The following is a 22,468-nucleotide window of genomic DNA, read 5'->3' on the forward strand; positions in this document are numbered from 1 at the left end:
TATTACATTATACATAAGAATAAAGCACACAAGTTTGTTTTGATATTTATTTTCAACACCATGCATAATTAATATACACAGTTTATCATCACTGATTGAGTGTGCCTCGGGACACCATCTCGTTTTGCCATGGCACGGTTCCTTGAGGTGACTGAAAGAAAGCCATCAGGTCATTCCGAACAGCCAATGCCGCTCTGGTGGAACGGGCACTGGACATCTGTGTGGGATCCACAGATTCAACGAAGTTTGAATCATTGGCCACCACTTTTCTCCACTCGCCAGGCTGCAGTGATCCAGAACGGTCAGTGTCCACAAAATGCGGTGGGATGTATCTGCTGTCTGGGGAGCTAGCCTCATCTGTGTAGGTGAGGTAGTTGTGTAGGACCACACAGGCTTTGACGACATCCACAGCTTTTTCAGGCCGAAACTCTATTGGTCTCCCAAGAATTCTCCACCGCGCAGCCATGATGCCGAATGTATTTTCAATTACCCGCCTGGCCCTGGAGTGGCGGTAGTTGTAGACCTGCTTGTCCATGGTCATATCTACTCCTGTATAGGAAAGCACAATATTAAATCACCACACTACTATACCATGGATTTTACCAACACTTGAGAAGCCATAATGTACTGTGTGACTTTAATGGTTGGCAACTAATCAATTAATCGTTGCAGCTCTAATAATATATAAACATTTAGTTATTACCCATCATTTCTCTGTCTGTACAAGTACTGTGAACTATGACAGTCTGTCAGTGACATGCTCAAACTTATATATATATATATATATATATATATATATATATATATATATATATATATATATATATAGCGCTAGAGATAGATGTAATACTGATACATGCCTTGAAAGGGACGCATCATGTTGCAGTGCAGAGGAAAGGCAGCATCAGCAACGATGACATGAGGGCTCTGGACTCCGGTCCCTGGAAGTTCAGCTGGTGGGGGCAGATTGAGTTTTTGGTCGACCAGCATCGACCCAAACCTGCTCTCTTTGAAAATGCCACCATCGCTCCCGCTTCCATATCCTCCCACGTCTACCATTGTGAAATTGTATCTGTAAAGGACATCAATGCAATGCATGTTGTTAGTGTTGTTGTTCTTTTACTGTGGATTTGTACACAGGTATAACATGGACTCATAGATCAAAAATGTTTTAAATTATTTAGCTCGATAGGAATTACCTGGAATCGCATGTTGCCATCAGCACAATGGAGTGAGTCCGTTTGTAGTTGAAGTAGTCGCTTCCTGCATTTGGCGGTGCTTTTATGGTCACGTGTTTACCATCGAGACTTCCAACGCAGTTTGGGAAGTTCCACAGCCGCCAGTAATCCGCTGCCATGGCTTCCCACTGTCTGGTTGAAGGACATGCTAAAAACTCGGGCTGAAGCGCTGTCCACAATGCTTTGCAGACCTCCGAAAAAATGAGGGACACAGTGCACGACGCCAGTTTGTAGCTAGCCGCCACAGCTTGCTGACTTCCACCCGAGGCTAAAATTCTCAGCGTCACCGCCAGTCTCTGGGCGACATCAACGGGCATGCTGTGCGTTGTCTGGTGCGTTATTAGCGGCCGCATACGGCGAAGAAGCTCGTCAAATCGGCCCGCTGACATTCGAAAGTATCGAAAGTGCATTTGTTCATCCAGGTCCCTCAGTGGGTGAACCAGTGTTGTAAATTCACCCGTTCCCAGCCTCGACCGGTTTAGTGGTCGTACAGACCACCTCCGCAAACGTCTTCTCTGTCGCCTGCGCTTCAACATTTGCAATATAAGCATTTGCTCTTCAATATCGATGAGCTCCAACTCCAAATGCAGCCGCTCCAACCTGGTCGCCATTGTTTACTGTGACCGGAAGAAAAAGCAAGGATTCGGCTATAACCCCTGAAACCACACAGACACACAGACACACACCCCCTGGCGGCATGGCGGTTAATTGCAGCGCAACGCGGTCCCTCGACGCGTTACGCCTGACTTCCATCAACCTACTGACGGCAACACAGAAGCATTCAAAAACGGCTGCAAACGGGAGCAGAATCGCTGTGTTTAGCTCGAGCACCCATGACGTCATCCTGCGGAGGTCAAAGTATGTAAACGAATGCCCTGAGTGACGTGAGAGGTCAGGAAGTGGTCGGCAATTAATTGTGATTGATTAAGTCTGTGAATAAACTGGGTCAGATTTGCAGAAATGACATCTGCTCCATCCAAAGTGGGATGAATGTCGTCTCTCCTAATCAGACCAGCTATTCCCCAGAAAGTCTGCCAATTATCTACGAAGCCCACATTGTTTGCTGGACACCACCTCGACAACCAGCGGTGGATCGATGACATGCAGCTATACATTTCATCATTGGTCAAATTTGGGAGGGTAGTAATGCTACTTTATTTAAATGTAGTTTAAATCATAGTTTCATCATTAGAGAGGTAGAACACATAGTGGGATTTAAACAGTTCATCAAAAGCACCCAACGAGCTGGTGGCTTTGCACAAAATGAGCTGTTTGTCCACTATGATGTAGAAGGCATCAATCAGGTTTTGGGTTCGGCCAACAGCAAGGATGTATGGTTGTTTAGCCTCTCTGCCCTGCAGGTGTTCAACGATGCTGCAGCATGACTAAAAAAACAGAATAACAAACACCTTAGAGTGGCAGTTCACATTATCAGCCACACAGTGGTACTTGCTGTTCCTTGACAGTTTAATAGATCCACCAGTTTGACCAGTCACCTACCCCCTTGTCCCAAAATGAATTGAGACTTCATTTGGGTGGAAAATACTCCCAGTGAAGCATGCGTAAGAATCTGAATTATCACTTTAAAGCAGCATAGAAAAAAGAAGAATTAGCAAGTTTTCAACTGACCACTGCATACTTGGCTCTATAAGACAAAAGAGTTGAGTTGCTACTGTGTGTGTGTGTGTGTGTGTGTGTGTGTGTGTGTGTGTGTGTGTGTGTGTGTAGAGAAACACCAAGTGACTGTCACTGCCCCAGTCTACCAGGAGCAAAAACGAGTCAAAAGAAGTCATTAGTATGTACTTGGAATGCACAAAGATAATAGCACCAGCCATTTAGAATATACACCAAGCATTTCATGTAACTAACTGGTGTGATCGTTCTCTGCGAGGTTTTCTGCAGCCGTGAGAAGTCGGCACAGCTGTCTGAGTCAGGTGTTTGGCCTCTTTGATAACCTTGGGTTTGAATGCTGTATCCTACTTCTCAAGCATCTTGGAAGCTGTTTCAGCACCAAATAGCAGCAGGAAGTCTGGATTCAGCCGTTGATCATACATAGATGCAAAACATTTTTTAAATCAAGCAGGTTAACTTCTAATATCCAACCAAATTGATAAATAAAAGAGATGCACAACTCACTAGTCCTTTGACATCTAAAAAACGGGGAAATGTTTTTAACACATCTGTGGTTCTCTGCGGGTCATGGACTAGGTCCTGGCGATGTTGTAAGGTCATATTTATCTTCTCAAACACACTCGTTTCATCAGGAGAGTGGTTTGGTCCCTGTGCTTGAGGCTCTCTGCTCTCTGCCTTGCCTGGTCGTTGATATTTATTCCTCGACATGGTCTTGAGGCGCCTGTTCTTTTTTCCCCATCATAGAAGTGCTCCTGTGAAGATATTTTAAATATATATAATTACAAAGGTTGTACAGGTTGTTCTGGCTGCACCAGGTCTCCAGGTGGTCAGTCTCCCACCTGTAGGCGGACTTGTCCCCCACAGAGATGAGTCCGATGAGGGTGGTGTCATCCGCGAACTTCAGGAGCTTGACGGACTGGTGTCTGGATGTGCAGCTGTTGGTGTACAGGGAGAAGAGCAGCGGGGAAAGAACGCAGCCTTGGGGGGAACCGGTGCTGATGGTCCGAGAGCCTGAGACATGTTTCCCCAGCTTCACATGCTGCTTCCTGTCAGTCAGGAAGTCTGTGATCCACCTGCAGGTGGAGTCGGGCACTTGCTGCTGAGAGAGCTTGTCCTGCAGCAGAGACGGGATGATGGTGTCGAAAGCAGAGCTGAAGTCCACAAACAGGATCCTGTGTAGGTTCCTGGGGAGTCCAGATGCTGGAGAATGTGGTGGAGGGCCATGTTGACAGCATCGTCTACAGACCTGTTGGAGGCGAACTGCAGAGGCTCCAGGAGTGGGTCAGTCAGGGTTTTGAGGTGGGACAGGACCAGGCGCTCAAAAGACTTCATGACCACAGAGGTCAGGCCGACAGGCCTGTAGTCATTGAGTCCTGTGATCCTGGGTTTCTTGGGGACGGGGATGATGGTGGAGTCCTTGAAGCAGGCTGTAACGTGGCATGTCTCCAGGGAGGTGTTGAAGATCTCAGTGAACACCGGAGACAGCTGATCAGCACAGTGCTTCAGGGTGGAGGGGGAGACTGAGTCCGGGCCCGCTGCTTTGCGGGGGTTCTGTTTTTTAAACAGTCTGTTGACGTCCCTCTCCAGAATAGTGAGGGTCGTCACTGGGGAGGGCGGTGGTAGAGAGGCGTGAGCCCCTGATGGTCTGTGGCTGGCTGATGGGCCTGTGGGGGATGGCGTCAGGACTGCTCCATTGTCTATCAAAGCGACAGTAGAACTCGTTCAGCTCGTCTGCCAGGCGGAGGTCGTTCATGGTGTGGGGGGTTTATGGCTTGTAGCTGGTAATCTGCCTGAGCCCTCTCCAGACAGAAGCAGAGTCACTTGCTGAGAGCTGTTGTTGCAGTTTCTCAGAGTCCAGTCGTTTAGCATCTCTCACCGCCTGGCTAAACCTGTATTTTGACTCTGTATACAAGTCCTTGTCCCCACTCCTGAATGCCTGGTCCTTTTGCAGTCGTAGCTTTCTGAGTTCTGCTGTGAATCAGGGTTTGTCGTTGTTATAACTCACCCTGGAGCTGGTTGGAACACAGCTGTCCTCACAGATGCTGATGTATGAAGTTACAGCCTCTGAGACATGATTATATAGATACATATATACATGAGATATAAAGGTTTAACTTGTCTTTGCAGTGCCTCAAAATGATGTTCCGGGGGGCACAGTCACCTCATCTAAGAGTAGACTTAAGACTTTCCTCTTATAGCGCTTATAGTTAGGGCTGGCTCAGGTTTGCCCGGATCCAGCCCCTACATATGCTGCTATAGGCCTAGACTGCTGGGGGTAGTGTTGTTACGAGATGTGCCGACGCTCCGAAGCGTGTGTCGAGTAATGGAGGGGGCGTTTCCTCGAAGCGCGTATCGAGGCTTGCTTCATTTAGGGGAGGAGCCAAAAATGATGACGTCCGAAGCTTCGCTGGAGGTTTGACAGCAATATAAACCCCTCAGGCTCCAAAATGTGGGTTGTTGGTTGAGAGTTTGGATAGTTTGGATAGCGTTTATGTAGTTTGGAGAGAGAGAGAGATAGTTTGGAGAGTTTAGAGAGAGAGAGAGAGTTAGGAGAGTGAGGAGAGAAGGATGCCCATGCCATTTTCCTAAAGTGACATAATAACATTACACAACCTGCCATATCATATGATACTAGCATTTTGGGAAAACTTACACACACATAATATATAAAAAAAAATATTTTATTATGCAGATATGTGATCATTTATTTACATAAATTATTTGGTCATACATTTTTGTAATTCATAGTAATTCCCAACAGCCATAACAGACACAAAAATGCAATGCATCACATTATGTGGTTCAGATACAGCTGCCTGTGATTATACACTTGGCCAGTAGGTGGTTTCGTGTGCACATGAAGGTTCGAGAAATGAACCCTTTCTCAAACCAATTGGCTGAAGTGGTTCGATGCCTCATGAGGCTTCATCTCACCATCACTAGCTGGGGGGACATTTTAGGATACACTGAGCTCCTCTCTCCTTCTGGATAAATGATTGTCTCTTCAATGCACATTACTAACTCTACTTCTTACCAGGAGCCTATGTGCAATGTGGAGACAATCCGAGAGCCATGTCTAGCACCTCAGTTCAGCCTAATCCACAGACTAAAACCACAATCTAGTCATCAAGGCCGACAACAACAATCATGTGTTCTACCAAAGCCCCGAAAACATACATGTGTATGAACTATTTACATAATTAGCATAATTAGCAGCACAAAGCAGTGTGTCCTGGTGAGCACACAGTAAACTCGCTGCCAAAATATTAGAACATATTTTGATAGGTTGGTAGGAGTTTATTGTATCAGATAAGAGATCTTATGCAACTTGTGATCACACACAATTGAAAAACATGTAAAAATGGAACATTTGGTGTCCCGATAAAATAAGACTAGAAGATGGAAATGTTCTCGACATCTCCCTCTGTATATTCATGCATTGCAGCAATTATTCAGTTACTACGTCAACGACGTCAGTTCAGCACCTTCAGTCTTTTACATGAAGTCTGAAGAAGAACTAAACCGAATGCAGGCAAGGAGGTGATCGTATCGCTTTACAGTTGTCAAATCAAAATCCTTGTTTGTAAGATGATTATTTATTTATTTTAAGTTAAGGGTATTGAGGTGGAAGCAGACTTCTGAAAAAAAGCATTAAATAAACTATGTGCCCATTCAAGGTAAGTTTGTGTCACTTGGGGACAACTTAGGACAAGAACATCAAACAATGAGACGATAGATTCAGTGCAATAATTTGTTTTTATTAATATTATTAATTGTTGACACAATCAGCAGAGAAACAAGGCATGACATGACGAAAGACAGGAAGAGACACGGTGGAATCAGATCTTGTTGAAAGCTGCTACGTCAACACTCTGGATCTGAAACGGAGCAAAAAGGAAACACTTTAGTTCACTTGCTGTGTGAACTACAATTGTTCAGCTTCTGAGCCTGCCTCTTCTGCATCGCCATTGAAAAACACATTAGAAAGCAAAGAATATCAAAATGATTTAAATGCCTGTGTGATATTTTCAACAAGTGTTTCAATGCAAACTCTTCCTTCCCCCACGCCCATGACAAAAATTGATGTTCATCGTCTTGGCTCCACTGTTTATTGGGTAATGCAATAAATACTATCTTCATGATAGTTATAATAAACTGGCAACTGCAAGCGTCAATGGCGGCGCATTGCTGCCCTCATGTGGTCAAAATGAGTGTAGTTTATCTTTCAGGATATTCAACTTGGATAGGTTGTCAATATTGACCAAAAACAACAAAAAGCAGATTCACGCAGTCCCTCTGTGTTTGTGAGTTTAAGTTTAGAAGAATTATCTGTGTCTGTGTGTTTGGCCTTTGTGAAAATACCTGAATAGCTGCAGAGTACTTACATAGTCTTCAAACTTGGTGATTTCTTCCTCCAATATGTCTGTTCCCACCTTGTCGTCCTCCACCACGCATGAGATCTGGAGCTTCTTGATGCCGTAACCCACAGGGACCAGTTTGGACGATCCCCATAACAGACCGTCAGCCGCCACCGAGCGAACGCACTCCTCCAGCTTCACCATGTCAGTTTCATCGTCCCACTAGAAGAGGCAGGGGAGGTGATAAAAAGGGTGCAGAGTCAGTATCTATCCATCCATCTATCTATATGCATCGGACTTCCTGTAAATTGTTCTTGGGATTGTGTCAAAGTACATTGAGAGCACTTTAAAACAGAGTCAGGTGATCTGTATGGGTCCACATTCTGAAACATATTATGCCTTTTATGCAACATGGGTTTCATCCATAGTTTTAGGCTCCTGTAGGAGACACTGAATCTTGAATAAATCCACTCAGTGACTTACAGGTTTGACATCCAATAAGATGGAAGACTTGGCGATGAGGCCAGGCTTCTTGGCCTTCTTCTCTGCGTACTCTTTCAACCTCTGCTCTTTGAGTTGCTCTGCCTCTTCATCCTCATCATCATCACTACCGAACAAGTCAATATCATCATCATCATCCTCTTCTTCTTCTTCTTTAACTGGGGCGCTGGTGTTCTGCTGGACAGTCGTGCCCTGAACAGAGTACACATGTTGACGTGCTCCACAGTGACATACTGGAGGAGAAATACAACTGAAGCACAAGAGGACTGACTTGGTAAAGCGGTCTGCATAAACTCACATTAGTGTAGGGCACTGCAGGAGTGGTAGCCGGGGTTACAGCTGCAGGAGGCTTCTCCAGGACCGACACTCGACAATCCAGTTTGGAAAGAGCAGCCCTCAAGTCCTCCACCACTAAAGAAACAGCACACAGACAGTCAACAGAGTCTCACATGAAGAAATACACCAGGAGAGAAGCAGTAGAGTTATGTATAATAAATATTATATACAATAAGGTTTGTACGATATAAAATATATATCCCTCTCCAAACATGATGTATTATTCATTCAAATCTTAACATATTCAAGATGTAAAACAAGCTAGACAATGGCACTGGATAACACGGGGAAGCTGATGAAAGACCTGGTGCTGAAACATTCATTTATAAAAAGGAAAATGATTTGACCAGCCTCCTACGAGGACATTTTGTATGGCATACTATAGACATATCCCCTAAAAAAGAAGTCATAAGGAGGTATGTCTACTACTAAATCCTTGAGCGCAAGTAGATGTTAATGCCAATTTTTTTTTTGATTTGCTCAAGGCGTTCCTGAGAGATCGCGATCACGCGAATGGAAGGACAGACGGACTTACAACCCGGAAACAACACTGGAGGGATTAAAGAAATCATAGTTTCGTGCCATAAAAAGGCGTAAAAGGTCATATGTATGTCATTGTATATTTTTTTACTAAGTCATAACGTAGTATCATGAAAAGTCCCGAAAAGTTAAAGTGTAACATGTCATAAAAACATTTAAATCAGAGCAACCAGTTGCCATTCCTGACCGGACAGGGTAAAATGTAAAGCATTGATTAATCTTCATTGTCATTTCTCAAGAGAAATCTCGAAATATTTACCAGTTACACGTACCCAAATGTGCAGATATGTCTTATTTGAGTTCCATCATTTCTGCTATAAATCCTTTTGGATCGTAGTTTCTCTGGCAGCAGCAGCATACTTACTCCCACATACTACATTTGTCATTCTTAACATGAATAGAACGAACAGAAAAGGCTCAGGGTCGGTAACTTTAGAGAAACCAGCAAGAGTAAGATAGATTTAAATATCCTGAAAATAAATCCTAGCCCCTCCTTTCAGCTCTTCCCCCATAGCCACTGAAAACCTCGAGTCTTGCTCCTATAATTAACGTCAACAGACAAACCCACCCTTGTGTAAGCTGTGGTTCTCCAGCTCCAGGCTCTTGATGCGACAGATGATCTCCCCTTGATCAGCCGCACTGCTGATGCTCTGCACAGCAAAGACACACAAAAGAAAGAAAGAAATCAACACCGTTTCGTAAGAGCGACATCTGGCAGCCAGACTAAAATGTTCGTCCTTTCATCACACGCAGGACTATTAAGCAGACCGCATATGTGAACAAGCTCACGCAGCACATGGTGTCCATCTCAGCAGAAATACAGATGGAGCACGACAGAAATATAAGTGATAGGCAGCCACGATTCCACACAAAAATATCACTTAAAAACATGACTAAAAGGTCTCAAAAACTCAAACTCAAGCTTGGGTCCGCTGACAAAGCGATTTGCAACAGAGGGCTTCCAGGGTCACACAAGGCGGCACTTACAAGCTGGGACATTTGGCTCAGGGAAGGTTGACCAGACCCTCTGTTACACAGTGTCGTCTTCAGCTAAGGGGGGAGGAGGAGGATTTAAAGCAAGAAAACGGGAGGGAAGGTAATAAAGTACACTACCTACTCACGTGAAGTGCTGTGAGGAATGTAAAACAGAAAGCAACAAGCAACCGAGATGAGCGCTGTAGAGCTGAGAGGTTCTGGAGGATAACGCCAACATCGCTATACAGTAATGTTTGTATGGCTTCAGCTGACCACCGTGCTTCAACTTTTAGATTTGAGCTAACTTAAATAACTATTACTTTGACGGTCAGCTCCACAAATGTTCTGAGCCAGCTACTAGATTTGTTTGTAACCGTCACAATCACACGTTGCTGTAGCTCAGGGGTCGGCAACCCGCCGCTCCGCTCGAAGGAAACTCCTCTTATCTTGGAGTTTGAGGTGATATTGTGTCACTAAAAATACATGTTTAAATATTTTGTTAACTAAAATGTGCGTCACATCCTATTACGTCGCTGTCAAGCTCCTTTCCCTGCAGGCGGCTAATCATGATTTGCAGAGGCCCGCCCTCAGTAAACTATCAACAGATAAATAAAACAAAAAGGAAAGCCATGGTGAAAATGTATTGGCCACAAAGTGCCAATGTTCGGTGAACATCGAGTTGTGGCAGATTGAATTCTTTTACAGCAAAAATACACAGAGACACGGTCTCACAGCCATGTGAACGTGAGGTGGGATGCAAGTTGTCCAGCTTGTGGCTACGCAAGATGAAGTAAAAACAGATACACAAACATAGTAGTCACCATTAATGAAGGTGAGTGAGTCTTATCTTCACACGTGTCCCGTTACCCTGAACATTTGAAACCTTGATTGCTCAGGCTGCAAGTACCATATTTGGGTATAAGTGGAAAATGTGAGATAAGGGACTGATACAGCACATAACACGTGAACTTACTCCTGCTAGAGATTTCTGGATGTTCTCCCTGGCTCGGGCAATGTCTTGCAGAATGGTGTTCGCACCGACATCCTGAAAGAGAATGAATACAAGTCAACTTTGATTGATCCTTTACTTCATAAAATCTATATGAAATGAGCCTGTTTAGCTCCATTATTTCAATGCAGTAGTCACATTATCGAAATATCGATACTGAACATTGTAAAGGTTCCAGTACCCATGTTCCGTACTAATACACGGGTACCATCTGGTACACGGACATTTATCCATTAAACATAATACAATAATGATGACGCGCTTATCAAATGGGTGGAGCAATCTTCCTTCTTCGGATGGGAGAGAAGAAAAGCAGGAGATAAACAGAAAGCGCGGGTACCTGCGCTGGTTGGGAGGATCCGTCCGAGCGGTCCGGGCGCTCGTAGAAGCGTCTCTCTGCCTCGTCATAGCGAGGTTTGTCAAACCAGATCTTCTCCTGGGTTAAAAAGTCCACGGAACTCATGGCGCTACAGAGGAGAGAGCAAGACAAGAGAGGTATGTATGAACAGGACCGAGGTGGGCAGGATTTAGTATTATTTTATCACTACTAATAATAATAATAATTTGTATTATAATTAAAATCACCTGGTGTGTGCTCTAAATTCACAATGATTTAATAGTCAAATATTTAATTGTTATATAAAATGTCATATTCTATCTATTCTTTTATCTGCACATCCCTCAAACACAACTATACAAAAAGAAACTTTAGATGACGTTAAGTTGGCAAAAAGCAACAATGGTTCATACAAACAACAGTCATACGGAAACATTTCAAATGGACAAAAAGGAATAAAAGGATGAATGAACCAAGACGAATGAAATAACAAAAAGTAAATAGAAAAACGGTGACGCATTCACAAAATAAAAAAAAGGGAAACCCATGAGGACATAAAGAAAAACAATGAAAGATTTTTTTTTTTTTTTAACATCTGGAGCGACTCCATTCTCCCGCTTTGGTCATACTTGTCCCTCAGTGGGGCGGTGGAGGCCGCTGATGCTGCTGCTGGCCTCCGGCCCTTCTTCCCCACCACAGCTTCACTCTCACTGTAACCGTGGAAACGGCTCTCTGCAGCGTCATACCGCCACTTGTCCAGCCACACCCGCTCGCTGTCTGGGTGCAAGAAGTAGACGCCGGCCCCCGACATTTCGTCCTTCTCTGGGACCTCAGACGGCTCCTCTTCCTCCTGAATAGGAAGCAGAGCGTGGAAGACTTCTGCTTTGCCCTGTGGGACCACCCATTTTTCCTCTGCCGCCAGCTCCTCGTCTTCCTCCTCCTCCTCTTCTTCGACAAGGCTTTGAGGGTGATCGGCACTCCTGGAAGTGGAGGTGCAGCTAGATCGTTTGGAGGAATTGTTACCGTACAGATTCTGGTAGAAGGCGGCTTCGGCGCGGTCGTACAGCGGCTTCTCCAGCCACACGTCTCTGAGCAGCTCCACTGGGATGCGGGGCAGTCCGTTGATCGACTGACGATCGGTCGGCGAAGCAGAGGCTCGTTGGACGACAGGAGTTGCAGGTGTCGGGGCGAGAGACTGATATCCTTCATCAGGGGTTCTGGATGCAATGGAGCGGTTAGGCGGGGATGGGAGGTCGAGAGAGTTCGGAATAGGCGGCTGCACGGCCTCTTTGGCCCGTTCTGCCGGGTCAAAGGTCGTCTTGTTCACCGACACGGCCGGGACAGCATGGTGGCAGGCCAATCCCGAGGGAGACGCAGCCACGGCAGATTGAGAGTTTTTACCTGGGCCTTTAGGTGACCGGTTTGACTTGGTGGTCCCATTGGAGGAGCTCGTCAACCAGCACTGGTAGAGGCTCTCGGCGCGCTCGTAGACGCTGCGCTCAAACCAAACATTAGCACACTCGGACTGCAGGCCAATCAGCTGGGCACGGGGGTTGGGTGGTGGAGGGCTGGTCCTTTTGTCCGTCTTCTCTTCGGTCTTGGCGTTTATGTCAACCTTCCCATCAGGCTGACTCCCGGCATTGGAGGAGCGTTTCTTGCGGCGACGGCTTTTCCCGCTGCGTTTTCCATCTTCGTTCAAGCTGCCGCTCTCCGGGGACGAGGACGCAGTCTCTCCATTTCTTTGACCGCACTCGGCCTTGTTCCTACACCCCAGCGCTGCCTTTGCAGGTCGGTCCACCTGACAATGACTGGGAGGCTGATCAAGCTCCGACTGATCCAGTGCAGAGCACTGGGGGATCTTCTTAGACATCATCTTTGATCCGTTGCAGGGGAAATAAAGAGAATAACAAGTACAGACTTGTGTATTAGTTAGAGAGACGCAGGAAAACACAAAAGGGATTAATTTAAATCGACTCAAAGCTACAAATTAAATCAGAATCACAGAGCTGTACAAAACAGAGTCTACTAATCAGTCCCCAGAAAAGCAAGAGGCATGCAGGAAAATAGAAGAAACCCATGCAGAGGAACTAAAAATATCTAGTGAATGGAAACAACTCGTTTGTGATTTGTCAAGAGCCAGTATCATCCACAAAGTGATGCACAGCAGACGTTAAATACGTTCTACCAAAATTCGGAGCGCTATGCTCGCATGGTATGAAATCAATAGCATGATTAAGTTGGCTAAGTGTAGCCAAAAATACAAAATGCTAGAAAAAGTACAATACAAAACAAAATGTATAAAAATATTTAAAAAATAATCTATATTTAAAAAAAACTAAATCCTATTTTTTTTCTGTCACAATAATTTCCTAAACACACAAGTAATTTACGTGTATAAACAAATGAATGTAAAAAGCCAACAATACTTATCAAGACATGACTTGAAACGATCACATTCAAGTACATGTGAAAAAAAGGAGACAATGCTATTTCCACACGGGAAATTGTATTTATCACTTTGTTTCAAGCTCATTCTATGTGCTCTTAAGTGATATGGTAGCTTTCTGCAGTGCAATTATAACACTAGTCCCTGCATCACTATTATGCTTATCTTATAAGGGCATTTATCAAATGTATATTCAGTGGATGTCCCTGGATAGTAATGCAGAATCATCTTTTTCTGACAACCAGGGGACCCTGGTTCCTTTGATTATTAACAACAATGAGCTGCAGTCAGGGTACTTTAAATGGCTTCTTAACATTCACAAATTAACAAAGGTCACATGACTAACCAACACTTCATTTAGAGCCATTTCTTCCTGTGGTCAATTGCTCTTATTAAAAAAAAGTCACACGGCTTGACAAATCTTGACAGTGACATGAGCGCATGCAAAAAAGAAGGGTGTAATAAGTCTAAGAAAATATATTAACAAGGCATTGAGTTTAAAAAATAATAATAAAACCCACTCCACTGATGGATCTGTGAAAGACACACATGTCCATGCAAGCAAATTAATTAATTCAGTAGGTACTGACGTTTTACCATGCCGTTTTTTACAATATAGGAAATGCATTCCTTTAATGTTTCAACATGTGGGTGTAGTAATATTGATGAACACTAATACACCACTGACATGGAATTTGGCAATAGTTTGGAAAGGCATTTCCTGCTTAAAGGAATACTTGTGTGTGTGTGTGTGTGTGTGTGTGTGTGTGTGTGTGTGTGTGTGTGTGTATATATATATATATATATATATATACACACATACATACATACACACACACACGCATACACACAAGTATTCCTTTAATGTTCAATAGAAAATCTTATCCAAGCTCTCAACTCACCTTCCTGGGTAAAGGTGTTGAGATTGAACTAGTATTCAACGTCAAATGCTCAACGGGTTCTTTTCATCCAGTTAACCGCAAGCAATTGAAAAATAAATTTAACAATCACCACCTTGCATAACTATGGATACAAACAAAACTCAAACCTGGTAAATGTCCGTGTTATCAGCAATACTCACTTGTCAAATTCTGAATGCAAGATGAGGGGAAAGAAGCTACGTGTTAAAATATTTCTTTAAATATATAACTCAACATTAAACTCTGCCTTCTTGACAATTTCAAATTGTTTCCCCTTTAGTCTCGGATGATGATGAATACGGAAAATACTTTCACTATTACTACTGACTAATATTAAGCAATAACTTCAAGCAACAATTTGGATGCCTCCCAAAGCTTTACCCACCCTTCACTCTGCTCCATTTGATTATACTGAGATCTTAAAAAGAAGAAGAAGAAAGGAAAACGCATATACACTCCCGTCTTAATAATTCATTTCCTATAATAGCAGGCCAATACACTTTGTAGCATACGTCCCTGGAACAGTGGGTTTCCTTTAAAGCAGCATTCTGTGCTCTGTTGAGTGTCTAGCAGCAGGACGGTGTATGTGGGAATTACTCAAAATAAACTAGCGTGCCCTAAATGAAAGGAGTGTGTCCCACAGTGCAACGATGTCGCTCAGCGACGTGTTTTAAATAGTTTATTGACGACAATGGAGCTCCATGGCACAGATCAGGCCTTGGGCGCACAGACAATACACCAACATAACAGGGTGACATGGTTTTTAATACAGATAAATATTCCAAGCCAGAGCTTTACCCTTTAAATGTGCACTTATGTCATTGTTCACAACTCCCTATTGTGATGATGTTAAGGGAAGTCATCTCAAATAACCTCTGCTAAGTGGCTGAAGCTCTCAAACCAACATTTACCTTTACTCACAATGTTTTAACCCATTGATGCATGTGGGCAGTTTACCTGCTTGACAATGAGGTCAACCACAGGGTCAGATGCAAACAGCCCAGGAAGGGTGTGGCTCAGTGATTTGCTCAAGGACACTTCAGCTAGGCACATCCTTGATTAACAATTGATACAACGTTTCAGTCTGTAAATGTATTGAGTCTAAACACAATACCCATAGGTTAGCTTATGGGTAAATCAGATAAATAAATCTGATAAAACAGCTTATATTCATAGAGAAAACATATCCTGCTTAGCATAAAAGACAACACTTTCACTTTTGATCAGTGATGTCAGTATTTCATCAGGAAAAGCCTGGTGTGCGACATGTTTCCCTGCGAGAGAGGCCGAGCTGGCATCACCCAGAGGTGCGCCCTGCTAACCTGAGGGTAACGTCAGCTAGCCGTCTCCCATCCTGTGGGAGGTCCTCGCTGCGATGCAACGCTGTCGTTCAAGAGGACGCAGCGCAAAACGCGTTAAAATGCTACACCAAAGCCCATTAAGACGTGTGTGTAAAGTGTCAGCGTGGGACAGCGGCCGCCGAAGCCGGCATCCTGCCGCCGTGGTCGGCGTCAGAGCTAGCAAGCTGCCCCGGTCAGCTAGCCGCTTGCTAGCCTCCTCGGCTAACACGCGCCCGGGTCCCCGCTGACTGAAAACCCGCCGAATATTCATTCATTTGCCCCAAATGTCTCATAAATGAGTCCCAGCGTTAATCCCCAGACTCGAATCGCCGACTGTCAGTCAGCGTTAACGTTACTTACTGCTGTGTTTCTCGGTCTCGTCGGTGTGGGACCAGGCCGGTGGATAAAACGCGTGTTTCTGCAGCCAGTGAGTGACAACGAGGAAGAGGAGGAGGAGGAGGAGGAGGGAGCAAGGAGCAGCAGTGATCTTAGCGGGTGGGGGAGGGGGGAGTTATGAATCATTAATGTTTCCTGATGCCCCATGAATTCAACATAAGACATATATTAGGATCTAAATTTAGTTTAAAGCACCACTTTATGTGTTTTAAATCTTTGTCCTAGTAAGGCAAAGGTTTAAAATACACACACTGGCATGTGTGTACTCATTTACCCACGTCTTAAACCTGGTTAGACTTTAAGCCTGTTGTGGATGGAGTGCTTTTAACTCCTTTTTTAAAGTTAAAATGCATACGTATTAAGTTGTTTATATAAATAGTGAAGCATTAATGTGTGTATCACTTTAATGTTGCAGCTGGTTAAGGTGGTGCTACTTTCAATGTCCTTTATATACCGATTGGTAGCTTGATCTATCAGTAAAATCATAATTTTGTCGAAAAATGACTTAATCCACTATCAATTCCAGATACATTAATCACACAGGTATGCTGTTTTAGGATGGCAAGACCTCAACTCAACGGGAACTGGTTCACAGGACACTTTATGAAAAAACCATTGAACAACCTTGGAATTATGCATCATGACTATTTTCTCAACATTGTGTTACACACAAAGCAAGCAACTTTAAACTACACCTGCTGGGACAGCCAGGGACCTTCTTTAATCATCACCCAACATTGTGTTTTCTGTACACTTTATTTGACATACTATGTTTTCATATAATTAAATACATTCACACATTTTACTTCCATTCTGCACTTCACATTACATGCACATAAGAATCCAATCACAGCAAGTAAGGCATTATGTGAAAAGTTATGGTGGAGAGTACATTTCGATTATTGACTGACAAAGCCTCTCTATATTACTCTCCATCAGTGTTCGCCTCTGTATTCAAACTCATAAGATAACATGGCCTTCTATAAATGTGGCTTACAAAATAATAATAATAAATAAGGTACTGCGTATCTAATTGTCTAGTCACACCTTACTTGCATTACATATTGGATTATTGATGCGCATGTAAAAGTAGCAATTCTCTCAAAAGAAAATCACAGGGTCATGTTCAAATAATTTACTTGTCAGTGTCAAAGATTTAGCCAACCTTCCTTTTTGTTCATAACAAATCCCTCTGGTCGAAGGACATGAAAGATGAACAGAAGAAGAATGAACTGAGTGAAGAGTGAAACAAAAAAAAAAAAAAAAAAAAGAGACAAGTCCTGCATTGCCTTTGTGTTCCATGGAGACCTTAAGCCAAAAAGTCAGCTTTTTATTGTAAGGCTTGAATTAAGTCCATTGAGTAGTTATTAAAAGGCAGACGGCAGCTGTCATTTCCTGGATCCCGCTGCCGACTTTTGGCCGAGCTCCCTCGCTCTCTCGGTGGCGGCTTCCACGGCGCTCATGGTGGTTGCTCTCACGCCGCCCTGCTCCAGGGTGTGAAGCCCGTAGATGGTTGTTCCCCCTGGGGTGCAGACCTCAGAGCGCAGCTGCGCTGGATGCTTCCCAGACTCGCGTAGCAATCTCCCAGCGCCCTGCAACAGATGGAGCAGTGACTAGATTAATGATGGTAGTGTATTCAAATATTGTGCTGACGCACACAAAACATTTGCTTATGTTGCTACAGTGAAACAAAAGCACAATAAAACTGACCAGAACAGTTTGGGATGCGATGCTGTGTGCCAGAGCACTTGGCATTCCCATTTTAACAGCTCCTTCTGCCAGCGCTTCAGCAAACAGATACACCTGCAGAGAGGGATCACATGCATCAGAATTAAAAAAGGAGCATAACATAAAACACACAAGTGTTGATGATGTCTATTACTGCAATTATTACATTTCATATAGGCTTATTTCTGGCACTGTACAGCGTGTATAAGCTGTTTCCAAGAGAGAGAGCTGCTCTCGACACCACAGGGTTTGAGCAGTCACATCGGTGTGCATCATCCAAATTGAGCCAAAAAACTGTCGTGCCACGGCACAAGTCACTGGAAATAATGTGTCGGAAAGGACCTTCAGTGTACAATAAAAGCAGATCTAATATTCATTGTGATTATGTAGCGCGAGTAATTTTCCAGTCCCTACAAGCAGACGTTCATGTTGAGGGGAAATTAGTTCAAAAACAGTCTGAACATGGAATCCTGGAAAACAAAAATCGCAAACAGGACAGCATGTTTGAAGAAAAGGTCAGCAGAATTACAGGTCTCACTATTTGCTTTCATTTTTAACTCAATTAAATTACAGGCTGGAATCTAATCATCGATTAACATTAACTTCTTTGTTTTTGAGGAAGTGTTACAACAAAAGTCAGCAAGCTATTACAGTACAAATACTTCCTTCTAAAACACACCATACAGTCCTGGGACACTCACAAAAGCGACTCCGCTCCCGCTCAGTCCAGTGTGGATGTCGATCCAGGCCTCGGGTCCCTCCTCCACCAAACCACAGCGGTGCAACAAAGAGCGAAGCAGAGCACCATCCTCCAGCTTCGCATGGGTTCCCCGCGAAAACAGAAGAGCCCCTTCCAGAACCATACACGGGAGATTTGGCATGAGCCTGATGACAACTGAATTCTCTGGCAGGAGCTTGGAATTGAAAGAAAGAGAAATATATCACCTTGAGACAAGCACAAAACCACCATTTATTTGAAACACCATTACACATGGGCCCTCACCTCCTCCAGTGTCGTCAGTGTTACTCCTGCTGCTACAGACACAATAATGTGTCGGTCAGTGACGTGTCGGGAGATCTCATTGAGAACTGGTGGAACCAGGTGAGGTTTGACTGCGACAAAGACCACGTCGGACCCAGAGACCACCTCTACGTTGGAGTGAGTGACGGCAATCCCGAGCTCCTGAAAGCCAATGGAAGGGATGTTACTGCACCTGGTTTCTTATGACCAGGTCAATAAAACACTGCATACAAACAGGACCACTACAGAGAGGCAGGCGTTCGGTTAGATGACGTGTGCATCACATTCTCTATTTGACATGTCAAGCAATTGGAAATAAAGTCACAGGTCGATGAGCCTACTCAGGTCAGTGAGAAGAAAGTACCCGCAGCTTCACAAGGCTACCAGCAAAAATGGAATTTAATCTTTGAATTAAATATGCATTATTACATACATTACAGTGTATTGCATTTAACTTTTCTTTTCCATAGAGTTATGATGCTTGTTTCAGCAATACTGGTCATGTATGTTTGCAACGTGCACACAGCTATTCTGATAACACATTTTCATTTTCAAGCAAAAGCATTATCTGGTCGTAGCTTCGCCACTGTAAATCTGTCTCCGGTTTCACTATAAATATTATATATTTTGATTATGGACTGATTATGGACAACTCAACTTAAAATGGGAAGTGAGATGGGTTGTGATGACAGTGAAATTAATATCTTTATTTTTGGCCTATTGGTCAAATAAAAACCAACAAATTTAAACGTCACCGTGGCATAATTTAAATTGTATGTAATCTGTCACTGTTTTCTGATACTTCATAGACAAAACTATTAGTCAAGAAAATGACTGGCAGATGAATCAATGATAGGAATAATTGTTGGAGTAATAACATTGTATTTTAAGACAAACCGATCTGGATACACTTTTGTTTTGCCAGCTCAGCTTATTGTTAATTCCTGCACAGGAGTTACTGATTTGTACCCTGAAATGCACACATAAACAAATTAAATAAACTTGACACCGCAGGACTGAGCAGCAGAACAGAACGAGATCAGCGTTACTATGGATTGGTTTGCAGGTCGAACAGCCATTCACAGGTGACCTGATGTTATGAACAGAAAGCGTGATTCCTGCAAAACCAACCCATTGCACCAACCCCGACAGGAAAGTAAAGGGGGGGAAAGTACCTGAAAGCGGCCCAGGTTCCTGGAGGATGGTGCGCTCACTTTGACGTTTACAGGAAGAACATTTCCTATAATGGGAACACACAAGAGACCGTTACCTTCTGTATTTAGAACCCGTCAGCTCCATTTCCACGCCTCTGCCTCTCTCCTCACCTGACAAGATGCCCTTTGCGATGCCGAAGGCCATGTTCCCTGCACCAATGAAACCAATCTTTAGCTGCGAGTCCATCTCAGGGTCCATTTTGATCTAAAGAAAAAAAGGAGAGAACAGATTTGAGCGGAAACTTTAACAACCGGCTACATCCTAATTTAACCATGGGTGTAAAATCACAGGATGACCAATAACACAAAAGCTATCATGACATGTTTCCCGCAGTGAGAATGGTTTCACACACTATCACGCATACACCACGATTTGGTTCTGTACGATGAGAAAAATAAAGCTGCAAATATTAGTCAATTAGATTAGACAACGAACGAAAAATTTGATAATAGAGTAAACGTTTCAGGTATATTTCAAGTAAATGTGCCAAAACTTTGCCGTGGTTACAGCTTTAATATACGACAAGTTAATGCTTTTATTTGATGTTTATGATAGTGAACCGATATATTTGGGTTTTGGACTGTTTGCCAAACAAGCATTTTGATCACATCACCCTGGCAAGATGGAAGTTATAACCAGCATTTTACTGATAAGTTATTGACAAAACAACTACATTAATTTATAGCGATGACAAAAATAATAATCGCAAGAAATATCTTTTTAACTGAATCCAAAAGTGAACTGGTTTCCTTTCTTTAATATCTGGAATCAGTTAACCATTTGTATTGACATGTTTAAGGGAGAATTTTACAGACCACTGAGACAAAGTTGTTGCCACCCGTCAAATGTTTACCCTCTGTCTCAGTGTTATATTATAATATCTTTGACTGTTGGCTGAGGCCAGTCGGCTTTTCCTGAACTATTCAAATAAAAATTATGATAGCGGAGGAAATACTAAAATCATTTCTTACGATTTTACAATATTCTTCAAGCATTCTGAACAGCACTTGTGAATGTGTAATGTAAATATCTAAACTAGTTGTCTCTATGAGATTATCTGTTTAAATAATAGATACAACATATTGTTTTTAATCACACTATTACATGTATTCTATCCATAATGATATACATAGGATGGACATATGTTACGGTCAGTAACATCTCTCAATAGAGCAAAAACACATCACCACCACAGAGTTGAGTCTCTCTAAAACTACACAGCATCCACGGCGGATTCCTCGCAGGACTTTTCCATCTGACCCGCGTTAGTTTGAGTGAGGTGCACCAAGCAAGTGACTGTACACCAACACAACCAGAGACACGTTCACAGTCGGGCAATGAGCGCATGCATCTAGATCTAGACAACACATGGGAGCAATGGAGAAAAACAAAACACGGGTGAGGTCGGATGACACGGCTGCGTCGCGTCCGCGGCGTCGCTGCCTACAATTAAGCCCAGGGTCTGGGCGGCATGGTCCGGGCAGGCCCGCGGCCAGCGCGGCTCGGACGCGTCTCCGTCCGAGTCCTCCGTCACGTCGTCCCTCCTGTCGGAGTTCACTCCGGCTCCGACCAGCTGCGGGTGTCTGGACTCCATGATGGACACCATCGTCTTTTCGTAGCGCCACCAGCCCTGTATCTTGGTCGGCGCCGGAGAGTCGGGCTCTCTTTTGCACTTGTAATACGCACTTTTGAGGAGTTTCCAGCGGAACTTCAGCTGGTCCACAGACCTGTGGTAACCGGCCGCCGTCATCCTCCGGTGCGCCACCTTGAAGAGCTTGTTGTTCCTCACTTTGCGCCCGTCCAAGCACTTCTTCATGTCCAGCTCCTTGAGGATGTCCAGAAACAGCTCCGTCTCCTTCACGTCCCAGTTCTGCTTCTTGATGCCGGACTCGTCCATCGCTGCAGACGCTGGCCCAGTGGCAGCGGGAGGTCCAGTAGTCGGCGAGGGTGCTAGTTGGGTGCTAGCATGTCTAGCAAAGCGGTGCAGTGGCCAGACCGGGTTTTAAGCAGTGCTTAGCCTCCAGGTCTGGAGAGGCGACTCGATAAAATGTTTAAATCCTGCACCCACGATAGCAGAAAACCAGCCCCGATGCTGCACCTGACGCTAGCTAGCAACACAATACTCCAGCACAGATGAGAAATACAATGCACGTGTTACTTCTTGACTGGACAACCATAAAATAACACGGAGTGACACACACACGGTGTCACGCAGTGTTGTGAATAACACCAGCTTTACGTTGGCGGGAGGATATTTAGTCACCTGAGGTTTTTGTTTCAGAATGGCTGACGTCCAACGTGTTATCAAAGATCAAATCGTAGTGCAGTTGCAGCTGTCTCTCTCTCTCTCTCGGGTCGTCCAGAAAAACCAACCAGTTGAATTCCAGCGACATATCGGTGGGTTCGTTATGTTCACTCCGGTGTTGCTGCACCGGGTGGGCGGGGCCTTCATACATCTTAAACCTACACAGGATGC

General features: G+C 44.0%; 2 protein-coding genes across 3 annotated transcripts; both read right to left on the reverse strand.

Moving 5' to 3' along the window:
- Positions 1-6,607: 6,607 nt before the first annotated feature.
- Positions 6,608-16,060, reverse strand: eef1db (eukaryotic translation elongation factor 1 delta b (guanine nucleotide exchange protein)). 2 transcript variants are annotated; one of them, XM_079221314.1, is made up of 9 exons: positions 15,993-16,060; positions 10,930-11,056; positions 10,554-10,625; positions 9,593-9,655; positions 9,174-9,255; positions 8,028-8,140; positions 7,712-7,921; positions 7,256-7,450; positions 6,608-6,748 (listed from the first exon to the last, which is right to left on the reverse strand). In XM_079221314.1, exons 2-9 carry the CDS (start codon positions 11,050-11,052, stop codon positions 6,710-6,712), a joined length of 897 nt encoding a protein of 298 aa, XP_079077440.1. In that variant the 5' UTR covers positions 11,053-11,056; positions 15,993-16,060; the 3' UTR covers positions 6,608-6,709. The 2 variants fall into 2 exon arrangements, with proteins under 2 accessions (XP_079077440.1, XP_079077441.1); XM_079221315.1 differs by lacking the exon at positions 9,593-9,655.
- A 1,356-nt stretch (positions 16,061-17,416) lies between these two features.
- pycr3 (pyrroline-5-carboxylate reductase 3) lies at positions 17,417-21,889 on the reverse strand (the record flags this gene model as incomplete). Its single annotated transcript, XM_079221166.1, has 7 exons — positions 17,417-17,620; positions 17,739-17,831; positions 18,458-18,670; positions 18,760-18,939; positions 19,953-20,017; positions 20,103-20,196; positions 21,440-21,889. The coding sequence occupies 7 exons, from the start codon at positions 21,887-21,889 to the stop codon at positions 17,417-17,419; spliced, it is 1,299 nt and encodes a 432-aa protein (XP_079077292.1).
- Positions 21,890-22,468: the final 579 nt, after the last annotated feature.

Source organism: Taurulus bubalis, assembly GCF_910589615.1.
Source record: "Taurulus bubalis genome assembly, chromosome: 7".
NCBI classification, from domain to species: domain Eukaryota; kingdom Metazoa; phylum Chordata; class Actinopteri; order Perciformes; family Cottidae; genus Taurulus; species Taurulus bubalis.

Coding starts and splice junctions, on each gene's coding strand:
- eef1db (XM_079221314.1), bottom strand. CDS start 11,052: ATGAGTTCCGTGGACTTTTTAACCCAGGAGAAGATCTGGTTTGACAAA. Junction 8,141..9,173: donor GAACCACAGCTTACACAAGG/GTGGGTTTGTCT, acceptor CTGTTTCTTTAG/TGGTGGAGGACTTGAGGGCT. Junction 7,922..8,027: donor CTGCAGTGCCCTACACTAAT/GTGAGTTTATGC, acceptor TACTCTGTTCAG/GGCACGACTGTCCAGCAGAA.